Source organism: Phyllobates terribilis, unplaced genomic scaffold (assembly GCF_046119375.1).
Source record: "Phyllobates terribilis strain yellow unplaced genomic scaffold, ASM4611937v1 Scaffold_7__3_contigs__length_470593459, whole genome shotgun sequence".
Lineage (NCBI taxonomy): Eukaryota > Metazoa > Chordata > Amphibia > Anura > Dendrobatidae > Phyllobates > Phyllobates terribilis.
Genome location: NW_027362767.1, coordinates 20,954,563 through 20,971,779, shown reverse-complemented (window position 1 = coordinate 20,971,779; position 17,217 = coordinate 20,954,563). Strand labels below are relative to the sequence as shown.

General features: G+C 44.2%; 2 protein-coding genes across 5 annotated transcripts in view; both read left to right on the top strand.

Annotated features, from left to right (window-relative positions):
- Positions 1 to 8,410, top strand: part of FBLN5 (fibulin 5) — a 159,933-nt gene extending 151,523 nt beyond the window's left edge. For all 4 annotated transcript variants that reach the window (XM_073638259.1, XM_073638260.1, XM_073638257.1 and 1 more), the window contains 6 exons: positions 2,719 to 2,835; positions 2,936 to 3,055; positions 4,153 to 4,275; positions 5,231 to 5,357; positions 5,567 to 5,762; positions 7,891 to 8,410. In XM_073638259.1, the coding sequence (XP_073494360.1) occupies positions 2,719 to 2,835; positions 2,936 to 3,055; positions 4,153 to 4,275; positions 5,231 to 5,357; positions 5,567 to 5,762; positions 7,891 to 8,052 (845 nt within the window). In that variant the 3' untranslated portion in view covers positions 8,053 to 8,410. The remainder of the gene's footprint in view (positions 1 to 2,718; positions 2,836 to 2,935; positions 3,056 to 4,152; positions 4,276 to 5,230; positions 5,358 to 5,566; positions 5,763 to 7,890) is intronic.
- A 6,181-nt stretch (positions 8,411 to 14,591) lies between these two features.
- Positions 14,592 to 17,217, top strand: part of TC2N (tandem C2 domains, nuclear) — a 107,646-nt gene continuing 105,020 nt past the window's right edge. The window contains exon 1 of the mRNA XM_073638256.1: positions 14,592 to 14,839. The gene's annotated coding sequence lies outside the window, so the exon portion shown is untranslated. The remainder of the gene's footprint in view (positions 14,840 to 17,217) is intronic.

Below are 17,217 nucleotides of genomic sequence, written 5' to 3'. Positions count from 1 at the left end.
ATGGAATGCTCGCTCCGTGTGCAACAAACTTTCCTACATCCATGATTCTTTCATTACTAACCAACTCTCCTTCCTCAGCATCACCAAAACCTGGCTCACCCCCTCTGACACGGCCTGCACTTTCGTACGATGGATTCCATCTTTCTCACACACCCCGCTCCAATAGCAAGCATGGTGGAGGAGTAGGTTTTCTCCTGTCAGATAACTGCTCCTTCACCCATATCCCACTGCCACCCTCCATTACTCCCCCCTCTTTTGAGGTGCCCTGTGTGCGCATCTACTCCCCTTCCAGCCTTCAACTGGCCGTCATTTACCACCCCCCAGAACCAGCCGCCACTTTCTTCGACCACTTCACCATCTGGCTGCTTTATTTCCTTTCTGGTGACATCCCCACTATCATCATGGGTGACTTCAACATCCCCATTGATACGTCCCACTCATCTGTCTCCAAGCTTCTATCCCTCACTTCCGCCTTCAGCTTTGCGCAATGGTCTTCTGCCCCCACTCATAAAGACGACCACACACTGGACCTCCTCTTTACCCGCCTCTGTTCCCTATCTAACCTCTTTAGCTCACCTCTCCCTCTTTTTGACCACAACCTACTCACATTCTCTTCCCTCTCCTCTCCGGGTGCACAATCCCCACTCCACACACTTGCACACCCTCGCAGAAATCTCAAACAACTTGACCTACACTCACTCTCTGAATCCCTTCTCCCTCTCACAGGCATAAGTTCATTACAGGATGCAGATGCTGCTGCCGCTTTATATAACACCACAACAGCTGCAGCTCTCAATTCGGTCACCCCCTCGCTGCTATTTCATCCTTCTTCTCTGACAGATTTCTAAAACTTAACATGGATAAAACTGAATTCATCATCTTTCCACCGTCTCACTCAACCCCCCCATCTGACCTATCCATCAAAGTCAATGGCTGCCCACCCTCCCCAGTCCCACAAGCTCGCTGCCTCAGGGTAACCCTGGACTCTGATCTCTCCTTCAAGCCACATATTCAAGCCCTTTCCACTTCCTGCCGACTGCAACTAAAAAATATCTCCCGGATCCGCACATTCCTAAACCACTAATCTGCAAAAACACCAGTGCACGCCCTCATCATCTCCTACCTCAACTACTGCAACCTCCTGCTCTGTGCCTCCCCTCTAACACTCTCGCACCCCTCCAATCTATGCTAAACTCTGCTGTCCGACTAATCCACCTGTCCCCCCGCTATACCCAGTGTCTCCCCTCTGTCATTCCCTTCACTGGCTCCCCATTGCCCAGAGACTCCAGTTCAAAGCCCTAACCCTGGCATACAAAGCCATCCACAACCCATCTCCTCCATACATCTGTGACTCAGTCTCCCGGTACTTACCTGCACGCAGCCTTCGATCCTCACAAGATCTGCTCTATTCCCCTCTTATCTCCTCTTTCCACAATCACATACAAGATTTCTCCCGTGCGTCCCCCCTACTCTGGAACTCTCTACCCCAACACATCAGACTCTCGCCTACTGTGGAAACCTTCAAAAGGAACCTGAAGACCCACCTCTTCCGAAAAGCCTACAACCTGCAGTAACCCTCGCTCCACCATACCGCTGCACGACCAGCTCTACCCCCATCTACTGTATCCTCACCCATCCCCTGTAGACTGTGAGCCCTTGCGGGCAGGGACCTCACTCCTCCTATACCAGTCGCCAACTTGTATTGTTCAAAATTTATTGTAATTGTTTGTGCTATGTATATCCCTTTGACATGTAAAGCGCCATGGAACAAATGGCGCTGTATTAATAAATAATAATCAAAAGTGACTTAAAAAAAAAAAAAAAAAAAATGTAAATGATGAATTGGGCCCTTTTTTGTCTTATTTCCTCATCATTTATAGGATCTCCGTTTGCTTTTTAGTAGGTTGGAACACCCTTTCCAATTCTAACCACCTGTATTTGATGTTTGTAACAGTGTATCCAGTCTAGCCAACCATCTGTGAGCTAAACCTCCTCGCCTCCAGACTGATACATTGTATCAGTGCAGATACAATGTAACAGACAGGATAGGAGAGCGATGTGTGCTGCTGATGTGTTCAGCTCACTGAGGATGGTCTGGACTGGAGACAATTTGTGGCAAACTTTCAGCTATAAGAAGTATAAAGTTTGCACAGGAATGCAGGCTTTGGAAGTAAAGTTCCCATTCACTGACTGAAAGCAGAGAAACTGTGAAACTTTTGAAGAATTGAAAGACAAAGGCCCCAACCCATGACCACTGTTTTGTTTGCCAGTCTTGATGAACAGTGCTCTGGAGTAAGAGGCCTGCGATTCCCTTAGATGCTGTGGGAACTATGGACTTTGTGTACTTTTTTTGTGGAAATGTACGACACCCTTGAGGCAAATATTCTGATTAATCCAACGGGCACCGTGCAGCCAGACCCCTTTTCCCTGCACTCCAGCCCAAAGTCTGCTAGACAGATGGAGAATGGATCACTGCACAAGGGCTGCGCTTTATCGCCATTTCTAGTTTGTGATCTCTTTTATAGATTTGTTAATTACAATATGAGTGATTGCCTCTTGTGCATTTATCCGAATTTCCCTTTTTTCAAGAGAAGAATAAATCTATGAAGAAGTTTCGTCCTTCACCTTATTCTCTCATTAGTCCAGCAGATGTAACACCCAAGAGCTTACAATCCATTGGAAATACTGAGTGCTGATATTTTTTGTCTTCTTTTATAGACATAGATGAATGCCGTTATGGGTACTGCCAACAGCTTTGTGCCAATGTGCCAGGATCCTATTCTTGCACCTGTAACCCTGGATTTGTGCTGAACTCTGACAGCAGATCTTGCCAAGGTATGTGTGGTGTAGTGGTCACCTCGCCATTGAGGGTCCCGCTTCCCACTTTTCAGTCTGTGTCTCCCTGTACATTTACACTTATTATATCTGATTCCAGATGTGGATGAATGCACCACAGAGAACCCCTGTGTTCAGAGCTGTGTGAACACCTATGGATCCTACCTGTGTCGCTGTGAGCCGGGTTATGAGCTGGAAGATGATGGCATCAACTGCAGCGGTACATACTGTGCTCCCAGCAATCCTCTATAAGGGTGGAGGTCATGTCGGACGCAAAGTGCCGGCCACAACTGGCTGCAAAATCGACAGGAAAGCAACTTTTTGCAGCACAATGCTAAAATTGCACTCATGTTTCATTGACAAAAAGATGCAACATTTTTTATTTTTCATCACTTCCAGCACAAAACTTCTTTCATATAGGAATCTGCAAGCCATAACCATAGGGTCAGTTACGACTGCTGTAAATCCCATGCAGTCATAGGAGAAGTTTATTTCTTGTGATGCTTCTATAACTTTTTACCCCATAATCGCTTTTTCTACCATTGAGTTCTGCTGAAAGTTACAGGCGTTATACAAAACTTGCTGTCGTCCTGCCCGACCTGATGTCTTTACCCCATAAGGTCAGGGCTACAAGGAGACATTGCATTTATGATGTGGCAACTTGCAATCTTTTACGACAGAGGTGTAAGTGTTTCCAATGTGGTTTTTGATTTATCTGTCTCTGGTTGTAACCGACTCACTCTCCATAGACTTCAATGTCAGCCGCATGGGACAGTGACTTCCATTCAACTTCTCTATGATTTGGCCATTTTTTTTACTGCAAAGTTACAGCTCTAAAATAGTTGAGTGACTTTACAGCGAATTTCTGTCATGTGAGACTTGTTGCTCTGTAGCCTTATCCTTAAGGGCTTTTTAAATGTTAACAAAAGTGATCCCCAAATGCTTTTATGGCTGTAAAATTAAGAACTGAGCAGGTCCTCGCCCTCCCCAGCTCTGCCACTGCTCTGGACTCTTGTTTTTTGGCTGCAGAGGCAGAACATACAGACCGGAGCAGTGACAGAGAGCCCCAGTGCTGGACCTGGGGAGGGCGAGCGCTGCTCTGTTTTTTATTTTATACTTAGGAAAGCATTTGGGGATCACTTTTTAGTTTACTGCCAGACTACAGGAATTGTTTGTTGTCTTAACTGGAAACCCCCTTTAATGTAACGTCATTTTCTGCCCAGTCATTGGGTGACCCCCTTTTTTTTTCAGTGCCTGGGCCTAATAAATCATTCTGAGTCTCCAGAGATGAATGAAGTTTCTTCTCTTCTCTTTCAGATATGGACGAGTGCAGCGTGTCAGAATTTCTGTGCCAGCACGAATGTGTGAACCAGCCCGGCTCGTACTACTGCAGCTGTCCGTCTGGTTACACCTTGCTGGATGACAGCCGGACCTGTCAGGGTGGGTTCCTGGGTGCAGGGACACTTGGTATGAAACGTCTTCTAAGGAGAGTGATGAAAGGGAGTAGAAAATAAATCTACTTTAGTAGTTGATGCTGCTTGTTTAGCTACTGGGGATTATTCAGGAAGCACTGTCCCAGCCCGGTCCCTTTTCTTGTGCCACAAGCTGGGTTCTCATAGGTTTTTAGGGGATTTTAGTGAAGTTAGTGGAGCCGTTGAAGTCTGAGAGCAAAGTTATGCATCTTCACAGTTACAGACTACAAACAGCTCCTTAGTAGTCCGCGAGTGGAGTAAGAGCTCGTTCAGAAGAGCGTACTGAATGTGCATGTACTGTCCGTATGCGTAACAACACGGGGACCAGTGCAAGCCAATGCGGTTCTTTTTCAAAGCAGACTTGCTTAGTAAACTCATGATTTTTCATACTCGTCTGAACCTAACTAAGGACACAAGATCTGACTACACAGGTGTTTGTAGTCTGTAACCATGGAGACGCACAGTTCAGCATAGGAGCTGTATATACGATAAGTACGAGATTTATTTGCTAAGTCACCTAATTTTATATTTAATAGAGCAGCAAAAAAAAAATAGTTTCAACACTTTACATTTTCTTTATCCCTTGATCGGATGCCCAAAAATGAAAGGCATCAAGCCCATTGGGGAACAATGACACAGGTTAAATATGCAGCGGATTTTGCAAAACAGCAGCACAATACATTACCAGCGTTGTTAAGGAGAGCGGAAATCAGCCGGCGTTACGTATATGTCATCCATAGCATATCAATTTAGTCTGTGAATTTCACCCTTTTGCCACCCACTGCATTTCTGCAGCTAAGCTTTCATGATGTGCCCCGTTCGGATGTACCTGGGAAGTTGAGGAGGGGTCCTGTGCTTACAGACGGCTGCACCATCACTTTGCACATTTCCTATGTAATTTATATATCATTCCCATCTTCCAGACATTGACGAGTGTGACACGAGGAATAACAGCTGCACCGCGCAGCAGACCTGCTTCAATATCCCGGGAAGTGTTCAGTGCTTGGATCCTGTGCGCTGTGACGAGCCTTATATCCAGCTCAATGACAAGTACGTATATAGAATACACTGGGTCCGAGGTGAAAATTCCTGATCTTACTATAGTGCTTTGGTAAAAAGCCTGTTAGATACACTTGACCTTTTATTTCAAAGGGCCCATCTATGGTCCGGACGCGATTCCAGCGATTGCAGCAGTGTAGACCCCTGTATTACTGAAGTCAGGACCAGGGTGATCTATGTACATCTTGTATCTCCTATAGTCGGTGTATGTGTCCTGTGGAAAACCCGACCTGCCGGGACCAGCCCTTCACCATCGTCCACAGACACATGGATATTGTGTCCAACAGCAGGGTCCCTGCGGACATCTTCCAGATGCAAGCGACCAGCCGCTACCCCGGAGTCTACTACATCTTCCAGATAAAGTCTGGTAACGAGGGAAGAGAATTCTACATGAGGGTAAGAAGAACATGAAACCTGAAAGGCAGAGTTACTAATGACCCGACCGTATTACACTCTGAACATAGAGGAACTACAACTCCCAACCTGATCCTACCACAGGCCATGATCATAATACCTTTCTATTCTACAAGATGCCTGGAGCACTAGAACCCCCAACATCATTTGATCACTAGACGGGACCATAATCCAATTTTACACACAGAATACTACAAGTTTTAAGACACTAAAAGCCAAAATTTGTGTCATTTTTGCTGCTCCAGTGGTGTTTGCGCTTTTTGTTGGAGGTTTCTATGGTTAATTATGACAATTATCAGCATTTCATAAGTTTACACTTTTATTGACAAATCCATGAAGTTTCTGTGACGTCTCGATATTCCCGGCAGCGCTGCCCCTTATTCTCCAGACTTCTGCCTTTTCCTCGGCATCTGGATATCGGCTTCTGGGCAGATCCTGACTGATGGCCGCCCGTTCTTGTCTCATCAGGGCTCGGAGGTTATCACATATTCTGTGGATTTGATTGACCACGGTTCTCAATGGGATTATGATCTGGGGAGGAGACTTTACAGCTGGCAGACACAGGACTCATGGCAGCGCTCGAATTTTCTTCTGTAGACAATCATTCCTCCTGACGTCACAAACAGTCGGTGGCTCAGTGGTTAGCACTGCAGCGCTGGGGTCCTGGGTTCAAATCCCACCAAGGACAACATCTGCAAGGAGTTTATATGTTCTCCCCGTGTTTGCGTGGGTTTCCTCCGGGTTCTCCGGTTTCCTCCCACACTCCAAAGACATAGTGATAGGAAATCTAGATTGTGAGCCCCGATGGGGACAGTGACAATAATGTCTGTAAAGCGTTGCGGAATATGTTAGCGCTATATAAAAATAAAGATTATTTATCTTCATCAGAGAAAATGATTGTCCGGAAAAGAGAAGGTGACGCTGCCATGAGTCCTATGTCTGCTACTCCTGTGGGGGCTTCTCATCCATGGAGGGGATTATTCACAATTTTACCAAAATTAAGGCCATGAATAAAGGATCTAAACCTCCCCCCAAGAACAACTTCTCCCATCATCCAGGACAATATGGGGATGATGCTTTATCCCCCATGATGGAAACCAGGTCACAAGGCAAAATGAGAACTAAGTGGCTTGGGGAACAAAACATTGACATTTTGTTCCATGGCTGGAAGCTCCCCAGATCTCATCCCATCCTCAAAATGCCACAAGCAAAAACCCAGAAATTGTGATAACTCCGAGCTCTGATGAGACATGAACAGGCGGCCATCAGTCAGGGTTTGGCCCAGAAGCCGATATCCAGCTGCCAGGGGAAGGGGCAGAAGTCTGGAGAATAAGGGGCAGAAGTCTGGAGAATAAGGGGCAGCGCTGCCGGGAATATCGAGACGTCACAGAAACGTCATGGATTTATCAAGAAGTGTAAAAACTTAAGATGTGTTTATAATTGTCCTCCAATAACCATAGTAACAGCCGACTAAAAGAGCGGAAAACACTGAAGAGGCAAAATGTGAAAACCAAACTTTGTCAGTCTCAAAACTTTTGGTCATGACTGTAGAGTAAAATAAAATTGTATCATGGTTATGTTGGGGGCTATAGGTTTTATTATACTCTGTACACCCCCTAACATGAAAATACTAATAGTTCTTTATGTATAATAGAATTAAACTCCCAATATGACCTGGCGACTGGGAATAAGAAACACAAATTAAAATCAGATGTACCTTTTACTTTACTACAACCCCCATCATTGCACATTCCCCATAGTAGATCTGCCGTGCAGTGTGTGGCTCGACGCGTTGTGTATTTTTCGCTCTTGATGAGTTTTCCGTCCGCTGCGCTGTGTACACGCGGTTGTGACGTGCGCTGGGTTTATATTTATAGGCAGCAGATAAGAGACTTTTGTCCACATCATTTATTACCATCAGACATTTCCACCTTCTGAGAACTTTACTATGTAAATGAGAGGCCCTATATTAGCTTATAAATCATCCGTGCTCTCCAACCTGTCTTGGGACTACAACACCCAGCATGACACTTAGGGAGTGGCTGGTTGGAGACCACCATTCTCTATTTACTGGGGACCATCACTTACTTTTTATTTCTCATTTCATCAGCAAACTGGACCCATCAGCGCCACTCTGGTGATGACTCGACCAATTAAAGGGCCCAGAGACCTGACGATAGACCTGGAGATGGTATCTGTGAACACTGTGGTTAACTTCAGAGGCAGCTCTATCATCCGGTTGAGGATATTTGTGTCTCCGCACTCCTTCTGAGCCCGCACTTCATTGTGTAACATTATCTCCCCCCCTTTCCTGATGCACAGGCCTATATCAGAAAATGATCGCACACCGATAGATTGGAAGCTTCCCTCTGGCATGAGCCAAATAGTCCAATTTTTTTTTTCTTTCCAATCTCCAGTCGTCAAATCATTGCAAGACTGGAGCGATCGATCCTGATCCACTCTGGTCATTTGCTGCATTACCACAGCGCCACCTGCCAGCAGAGAGGTTGTATCACACCCATTAGGTCCTAGGAGGCCCTGCGGCATCAGGAAAGGGGATTTATTTAAGCAATATACATTTTGAATGTTTTTTGTTTACTGGGATTAAAAAAAAAGAAAAAAAATGGAGTTTTAATGTGTTTTGCTCTTTTTTTTTTGTGTTTTTGGAATTTCAATTAAAATAAATGTTTTGGAAATACAGACGTGTAAGGAGCGATTCATGACGCCCGGGATCTGGAGCCATGTGTAGACCAGTGCAGGGGTGTCGCTGGGCTGTGAAAGTAACTGGGCACCTTAATGCGTTGGGGGGGGGGGGGTGTGTATGCATTTATCAGAGGTAATCACTGTCCTGGGGGGAACCAGATACGTGCCCAAACCCAAATGATACCACTGAGTGAGGTATGGACAATGAACGGCCAAGCTGTACATTTTATATACACGGGTGATGGGGGGGGGGGGGGGGACCATCATGGTCATGGATTTCACTACAGATTTGTGCATTGCAAAGGATAAAATCCACAGTAAAGATCTAACAGGCTGCAGATTTAGAAATCTGCAGCACAGGACAATTTTGTCAGTTTTTCTTTGTGCAATTTTAGGATAATTGCATTTTTTTTTATTAAAATGGAGCATCCTCTGAGAATGTGGTTGATTTTTTTTTCCAACAGACTTCTTTATAATAGCAGTAAAGGGATTGTCCGGCCTATACTGTAATATTAGGATAGTCCTCAATGTTAGAGTCCGATCCCCAGCACCAGGTCAAGATGCTACACCTTCCCCTGAGCCGTTCACGACCGGAGCTAATAACAGCTAGTGCCGGGTGTCAGTCACAGACTGATTTGACATTCTAATTTTTTTTTTTTTTTTGTGATATTCACGCACTTTTTTTTTTTTTTTTTTTTTTTTGCACCAAATTCATCAAAATAACGTACATGGGTCATGAATTTAGTGCAATTTCAAAGAATGGTATTTCTTTCTGTCTTTAATTTTTGCAATGTATACAAGCAAAAAGTCACACATTTTGTAGACCTTTTTTGATGTACCTAAAAATCATTCGCAAGGGAAAATGAAGTACATTTGTGACAAATATATTGCTGCTTTTTGAAAAGCCACAAATTATGAATCAGGCAAAAAAGATCTTGAACCACTAAACCCACACCCATAGTGGCAAACTAACAAAAAAAAACAAAAAAACAGGTGAACTTATAAAATAGACTTCAATAAAAGCGTAAATGGGAAAAAAAAAAACAAAGGCACAAAACTCCAGAAACGTGAAAAAAAATAAATAAACTGGCGCAAATGCAATAATGAATTGTTCCCATAACAGGTAACTCATCTGTATACAGTAGACAACACAGGATCCACCATTCATAATAATGTCACAGCTCACCTCCTCCTCCTCTACAATGACTGATTGCACCTCTTCATACAGTAGATAACACAGGATCCACCATTCACAATAGGTGATGTCACAGCTCACCTCCTCCTCCTCCTCCTCCTGTACAATGAGTGATAACACATTGTAACATAGTTTTTTAAGGTTGAAGGAAGACTAAGTCCATCTAGTTCAACCCATAGCCTAACATGTTGATCCAGAGGAAGGCAAAAAAAAACATGTGGCAAACACTAAGCGCCACATTGGGGAAAAAAAATCCTTCCCGACTCCATACGACAATCAGACTAGTTCCCTGGATCAATGCCCTATCAAGGAATCTAGTATTTATAACCTGTAATATTATGCTTTTCAAGAAAGGCATCCATGCCCTTCTTAAATGTTAGTAGTGAATCCCTCATTACAACATCATGCGGCAGAGAGCTCCATAGTCTCACTGCTCTTACAGTAAAGAATCCCCGTCTGTGATTATGATTAAATCTTCTTTCCTCCAGACGTAGAAGATGCCCCCTTGTCCCCGTCTCAGGCCTCCGAGTAAAAAGATCAGTAGAAAGGTCTTTGTACTGTCCCCTCATATACTTGTACATAGTAATAAGATCACCCCTAAGCCTTCGTTTTTCCACAGTAAATAACCCCAAGTGTCTTGGTATTGCAGACCCCCCCCCCCCCCAACACCTCTATATACAGTAGATAACACTGGATCCACCATTCACAATAGGTGATGTCACAGCTCACCTCCTCCTTCTCCTGTACAATGACTGATAATACCTCTATATACAGTAGATAACACAGGATCCACCATTCACAATACAGTTATATGAAAAAGTTTGGGCACCCCTATTAATCTTAAGCTTAATGTTTTATAAAAATTGGTGTTTTTGCAACAGCTATTTCAGTTTGATATATGTAATAACTGTTGGACACAGTAATGTTTCTGCCTTGAAATGAGGTTTATTGTACTAACAGAAAATGTGCAATCTGCATTTAAACAAAATTTGAAAGGTGCATAAGTATGGGCACCCTTATCATTTTCTTGTTTTAAATACTCCTACCTACTTTTTACTGACTAACTAAAGCACTTTTTTTGGTTTTGTAACCTCATTGAGCTTTAAACTTCATAGCCAGGTGTATGCAATCATGAGAAAAGCTACTTAAAGTGGCCACTTGCAAGTTGTTCTCCTGTTTGAATCTCCTCTGAAGAGTGGCATCATGGGCTCCTCAAAACAACTGTCAAATGATCTGAAAACAAAGGTTATTCAAAATAGTTGTTCAGGGGAAGGATACAAAAAGCTGTCTCAGAGATTTAACCTGTCAGTTTCCACTGTGAGGAACATAGTAAGGAAATGGAAGAACACAGGGACAGTTCTTGTTAAGGCCAGAAGTGGCAGGCCAAGAAAAACATCAGAAAGGCAGAGAAGAAGAATGGTGAGATCAGTCAAGGACAATCCTCAGACCACCTCCAGAGAGCTGCAGCATCAACTTGCTGCAGATGATGTCACTGTGCATCGGTCAACTATACAACGCACTTTGCACAAGGAGAAGCTGTATGGGAGAGTGATGCAAAAGAAGCCGTTTCTGCAAGCACGCCACAAACAGAGTCGGCTGAGGTATGCAAAAGCACATTTGGAGAAGCCAATTTCTTTTTGGAAGAAGGTCCTGTGGATTGATGAAACCAAGATTGAGTTGTTTGGTCATACAAAAAGGTGTTATGCATGGCGGCAAAAAAACACAGCATTCCAAGAAAAACACTTGCTGCCCACAGTAAAATTTGGTGGAGGTTCCATCATGCTTTGGGGCTGTGTGGCCAATGGCGGCACCGGGAATCTTGTTAAAGTTGAGGGACACATGGATTCTACTCAGTATCAGCAGATTCTTGACGATAATGTTCAAGAATCAGTGATAAAGTTGAAGTTACGCAGGGGATGGATCTTTCAGCAAGACAATGATCCAAAACATCGCTCCAAATCTACTCAGGCATTCATGCAGAGGAACAATTACAATGTTCTGGAATGGCCATCCCAGTCCCCAGACCTGAATATCATTGAACATCTGTGGGATCATTTGAAGAGGGCTGTCCATGCTCGGCGACCATCAAACTTATCTGAACTGGAATTGTTTTGTAAAGAGGAATGGTCAAAAATACCTTAATCCAGGATCCAGGAACTCATTAAAAGCTACAGGAAGCGACTAGAGGCTGTTCTTTTTGCAAAAAGATGATCTACTAAATATTAATGTCACTTTTCTGGTGAGGTGCCCATACTTATGCACCTGTCAAATTTTGTTTAAATGCAGATTGCACATTTTCTGTTAGTACAATAAACCTCATTTCAAGGCAGAAACATTACTGTGTCGAACAGTTATTACATATATCAAACTGAAATAGCTGTTGCAAAAACACCAATTTTTATAAAACATTAAGCTTAAGATTAATAGGGGTGCCCAAACTTTTTCATATGACTGTAGGTGATGTCACAGCTCACCTCCTCCTCCTCCTCTACAATGACTGATTGCACCTCTATATACAGTAGATAACACAGGATCCACCATTCACAATAGGTGATGTCACAGCTCACCTCCTCCTCCTCCTCTACAATGAATGATAACACCTCTATATACAGTTGATAACACTGGATCCACCATTGCCAATAGGTAGTGTCACAGCTCACCTCCTCCTCCTCCTCTACAATGACTGATAACACCTCTATATACAGTAGATAACACAGGATCCACCATTCACAATAGGTGATGTCACAGCTCACCTCCTCCTCCTCCTCCTCTACAATGACTGATTGCACCTCTATATACAGTAGATAACACCGGATCCACCATTCACAATAGGTGATGTCACAGCTCACCTCCTCCTCTGAACAATGATTCTTCCAAATACAGTATTATACGGTAAATCAGTGGTGGCTGCTGTGAACTCAATTATTCCATTAATAATATAAATGGTAAAATCTATTAATTAAGCATCTGATATTCTAGAAACTGCTCACGTAATCAAAGCGATCCAATTCCAATCTGCTGATAATCCGGCATAGATTTACATACACTACCCCCCAAGAAGTCCAATGTATATAATTTCCTAATTAAAGGATGACCAATAATTGGGATTATACTGTAACAATAAGCCAGTGCCAGCGTAGCACCCTGACCATCAGATACGAGCCGCCCTCAGTAGACAGATATATCATCTCCTGGTAACCCGGAGGCTCCTGTTATCACATCTACCCCCCACTACTCTCATTCTTTTTCCTAGGAAACATCTCTGACCCCTTAAACACAAATATTAGAAAAAAAAAAGAAATCTTTAAAGCCAAAGAAAATCTATTCTCAGTGCAATAAAGTTAATATTAGTAATCAACAATCGGGCGGGCGGGCGGGCTAGGGGGGATTTCGACCTCCATTCACATCCAGCTCCATTGTATCCGGGATCACCAACCCGTTACTATGTATCCAGAGGAATAACAGATCGGCACAATGGACAAGATGTGACCACATGAAAGAATCACACACTGTGGCGATTTCGCAATAAGACCCCCAGACTGAATCTGAGGTCATTGGAGCTGACCCAGGATTATATACTTGACCCAATACTTGTGCGGCTCATGCATCACCACAGATACTGATGTACTGGGGAGGGGAGATAGTGGTCAGATACAGCTCCTAGACTTCGGGGTCTAATGCGATTAATCCCCCAGTGCCACATCCCATAATAAGAGCTCCAGCAATCGAATGATCGCGGTCGTTTCAAGAAACTGCATAAGTCGATAGTCCAAGCGATTAAAGTATTTTTATAATCAGAGAAATCTGCATTTTTTTTTCCTCCACTTATGAGTCTCTTCTTTTCCTCCCGATGCCATCCCGAGTTCATCATCCACTCTGAAAAAGCTGCTACTTCTACTAAGTGTTGTATCTGATCCTGAGCTGGATTCACAGCTACAGTGCTAAGTATTGTTGCACAATGTTCTCACTGGTCCTTGAGTATGTAAGGGTGTAGCTTACAACTAATTAAATGTGGGTGCCAGTCCATATCTGTAAGAAATGAGGAGGCTGAAAGGAGATAATAGGCCCTGCATTATTAAAACCAAAATGGCGTAACAGCTATATAACTCAGCACCGGCACCATAGGCAACCACACAACAAAGGTCAGACAATTTTCCACTTATTACAGTCATTGCTTTTGCTCATAATGGGTCCACACAGTAACCATTTCACATGAATAGAAGATATAATATCCTTTCACTGTGCGTATCTGCCGCTGACGAGAAGCCCAATTATTACAGAACAGTTGTGTAGCTGGAGATGGGTCTGTGCGTGAATGTGACACTAAGAGCAGACCTCGTATGGAGCCGGACAATGACCCCAACCACATGGAGCAATGTGCGCAGTCTACACCGCCTCGTATTATGGCGTCCACATTCCTCTCTCATATTTATCTAGAATAACACGACAACTCGCACCTGTCCTGGGGCCTATAAACTGGAAGAAAAAACACCAGTAAATGTTATAGAGCTGTAAATCAGTGGACGGCGTCAGCTCCTGTCCTGGAACGCACCATGTCACTGTGGGTGCTGTGGTGTCCCTGAGCTGGCATCCCACTAGCACCTGCTGTGTATACAGGCGGCACATTGGTGATTATGTAATTAGTATGACTTGAATGATTGCAGATACATCAGCGACCTTACACCCCACATGCAACATCAGCACCCAGTAATGCAGGTAGATTGCAGGACTACGTATAGTTTTTGCTCCCATGGTTCTTGGGCCACAACTCCACGTCATCTAATAAATCACAGACACCAATACTGACAGTACTACGATGAATTTTGGCACAGGAACTGTTAGCTGGCACGCAGCTTTGTGTATAAACCAAGTTGGCAACAGGTAGTGCCACTACAATCTTGCCTGGCACTGCCATCCCCTCCTCCACTGTCCTTGACAGCCACTCCTGCAGGTGAGAGCAGCTCCTTTCCTTCTGCTACCATCTGGGGACTGGCAGTGCCTCCAGAATATGCCAGCCGTCAGCCCTCTCCGCTGTGTACTTCTGCTGTATAAGGATTATTCTACACCTACGGCTACCCCAGGTCACTGACAGCTGCCATCACCTCAACCCCAGGTCATACCAGATGTCCGGATAAATCTGTGGGATTCTCGTCTACAACAGGTACAAGCCACGTGCCAGGCTGCAGTCTTCACCCCTCCGGTCACTGGGGTGCAGTCGTCCCGCTGCACTAATATGTATCTATAGTGTGTATTATATGTGCGTCCGTCTGTCCATGCTTCTCCAGTTATGCAGGTGTGTTTGTCCATGGGTGCGTACGTACACGCGTCTGTACATATGTGTTTATGTCTCCATGTATGTGCGTCTATGTGTGTGAACATATGGTGAGAATTTACCCCGAGGGGAATTATTTTTGAAGTCCGTTTTGTTCTGGATGCATTGCCATTATTTGCACCAAGTCTGATAAATTTAGCGCGTCCTTACACCTAACACTCCTGTCTATACCTAATTTTACATTTTTTAATAAAAATCCCCTACTGGAGCGAGTTTGTAACTTTTTTTTTCTTCAACTTTTTAAAAGGTCGCTAATAATAAAATATAACCTTATATACAAAGCTAATCACACCCTGATTACACCCACTTTTTACAAGTGACGTGAAAGCTGTAAAATAGCAAAAAAAAAATACGCAAAACAACGCGGGACAAAACCTGGTGTAAAATCCTTAATAAATCCCCCACTATTACCCTATATATATTTACAAGCATCATGGTACATGTGTATATAGCTATGCAGGTCTGTACATATGTGTGGATGCCTCCATGTATACTGTATGTGTATGGGTACGTGTAACATTCTGCTATGCATGTAACATTTCCATGTAGTCACGTGTGTATATTCATATAATGGGGAGACAAGCAGATTAGGTGACGTTACAGCAGAGCATTGCAGAGGTGCAGAGCATTGCAGAGGTGCAGAGCATTACAGAGGCGCAGAGCATTGCAGAGGTGCAGAGCATTACAGAGGTGCAGAGGTGCAGAGCATTACAGAGGCGCAGAGCATTGCAGAGGTGCAGAGCATTGCAGAGGTGCAGAGCATTACAGAGACGCAGAGCATTGCAGAGGTGCAGAGCATTACAGAGGCGCAGAGCATTGCAGAGGTGCAGAGCATTGCAGAGGTGCAGAGCATTACAGAGGCACAGAGCATTGCAGAGGTGCAGAGCATTACAGAGGCGCAGAGCATTACAGAGGCGCAGAGCGGTGCAGCGTGTCAGCGAAGACCGCACCTAAAGTTCTCATTTATTCAGTGCGTTCTGATGGACGTATACGTCTGTATGGCAAAAAGAAACAACTGCATTCAGACGTACATGGCAGAGGATCCATCGACTTAAATGGCCAAGATGTAGCGTAAAAAAAAAAAAATGTTCTTCTGACTACATCTTGTCTGGTTTATGTTGTGTGTACAGCAGCACATTTCAATATGTCTGGATCGTATGCATTTCACTGTCTGTCATGGCACAAGTTTGCATATGATCTTGACACATGCGTCTGCAGAATGACAAATGTGAACCTGGCCTAAGGCTGTGATATAAGTGAATGCACGTTGTTTTATTATGTATAGTGAGATGTGAGCCCTGGGATTGATTGCACCATTGCTCACCATCATCCTGGCACCAGCACCCACTGCTGTGCTGTCATGTTGGAGGGGAACCTGTTGGAGCCCCCCATCTCTATCCCCAGTCCACAAGGTTAGGATTCTGCTCCACACCAGGGAACGCCTCACACCACAGGGGAGACTGAGGACTTATGTCCTAGTTAGTTTGTGTCTAATGCCGTGATGAATCCAGGTAAGCTTTCGGAAGAAATGCATTCGGAGGGCTGTACATAGGGCAGATATGGCGAAATAGGGACAGTTATACTTGACTGACCCCCGATAACCCAACCAAGACTCGTCCACATTTCATGAAATCTAAGCATCTTTTTTTTTTCCGAGATCTGACAACCAAGTAAGGAAATGTAATTACTGGCTACACTGACCATAAGGATCACTATGAGTGCACTATATACATGCACACGGCTCCCATTGAACTCAGTAATGAATCTGTCTGCAGCCATCTCCCCTTATGTGGTTAAATGAGACAGACACCATCTTATCGTAAAGACAGGGTCTTACATTAATTTTAGCTCTCCATAAGATTAGTTGAGGCTTATTTCAGGGGATGTCTTATTTTGCCATATTTTATGTTCACCTGTTTACATAAAGTATTGTACCGTAGTAAATGTTGGATAGACTCTTCACCAGGAAAAGCAGACACCCCCCAAAAGAATCACACTTCAAAGACCCCACAAGACCCAAAATAATAAGGGTTGGCAACTGCCGGGCTGCCACACACAGATCGGGTAGTCCTGCTGGCATCTCTCCTGGCACAGGCGTGTTATGTGCTGTCAGGTCCCTTGGCGTTCCAGCTGCCCGGTTTGGCGTTCCAGCTGCCCGGTTCAGCGTTCCACTGCAGCCAAGTGTAGCGGTTGGCTCCCCCTGGTGA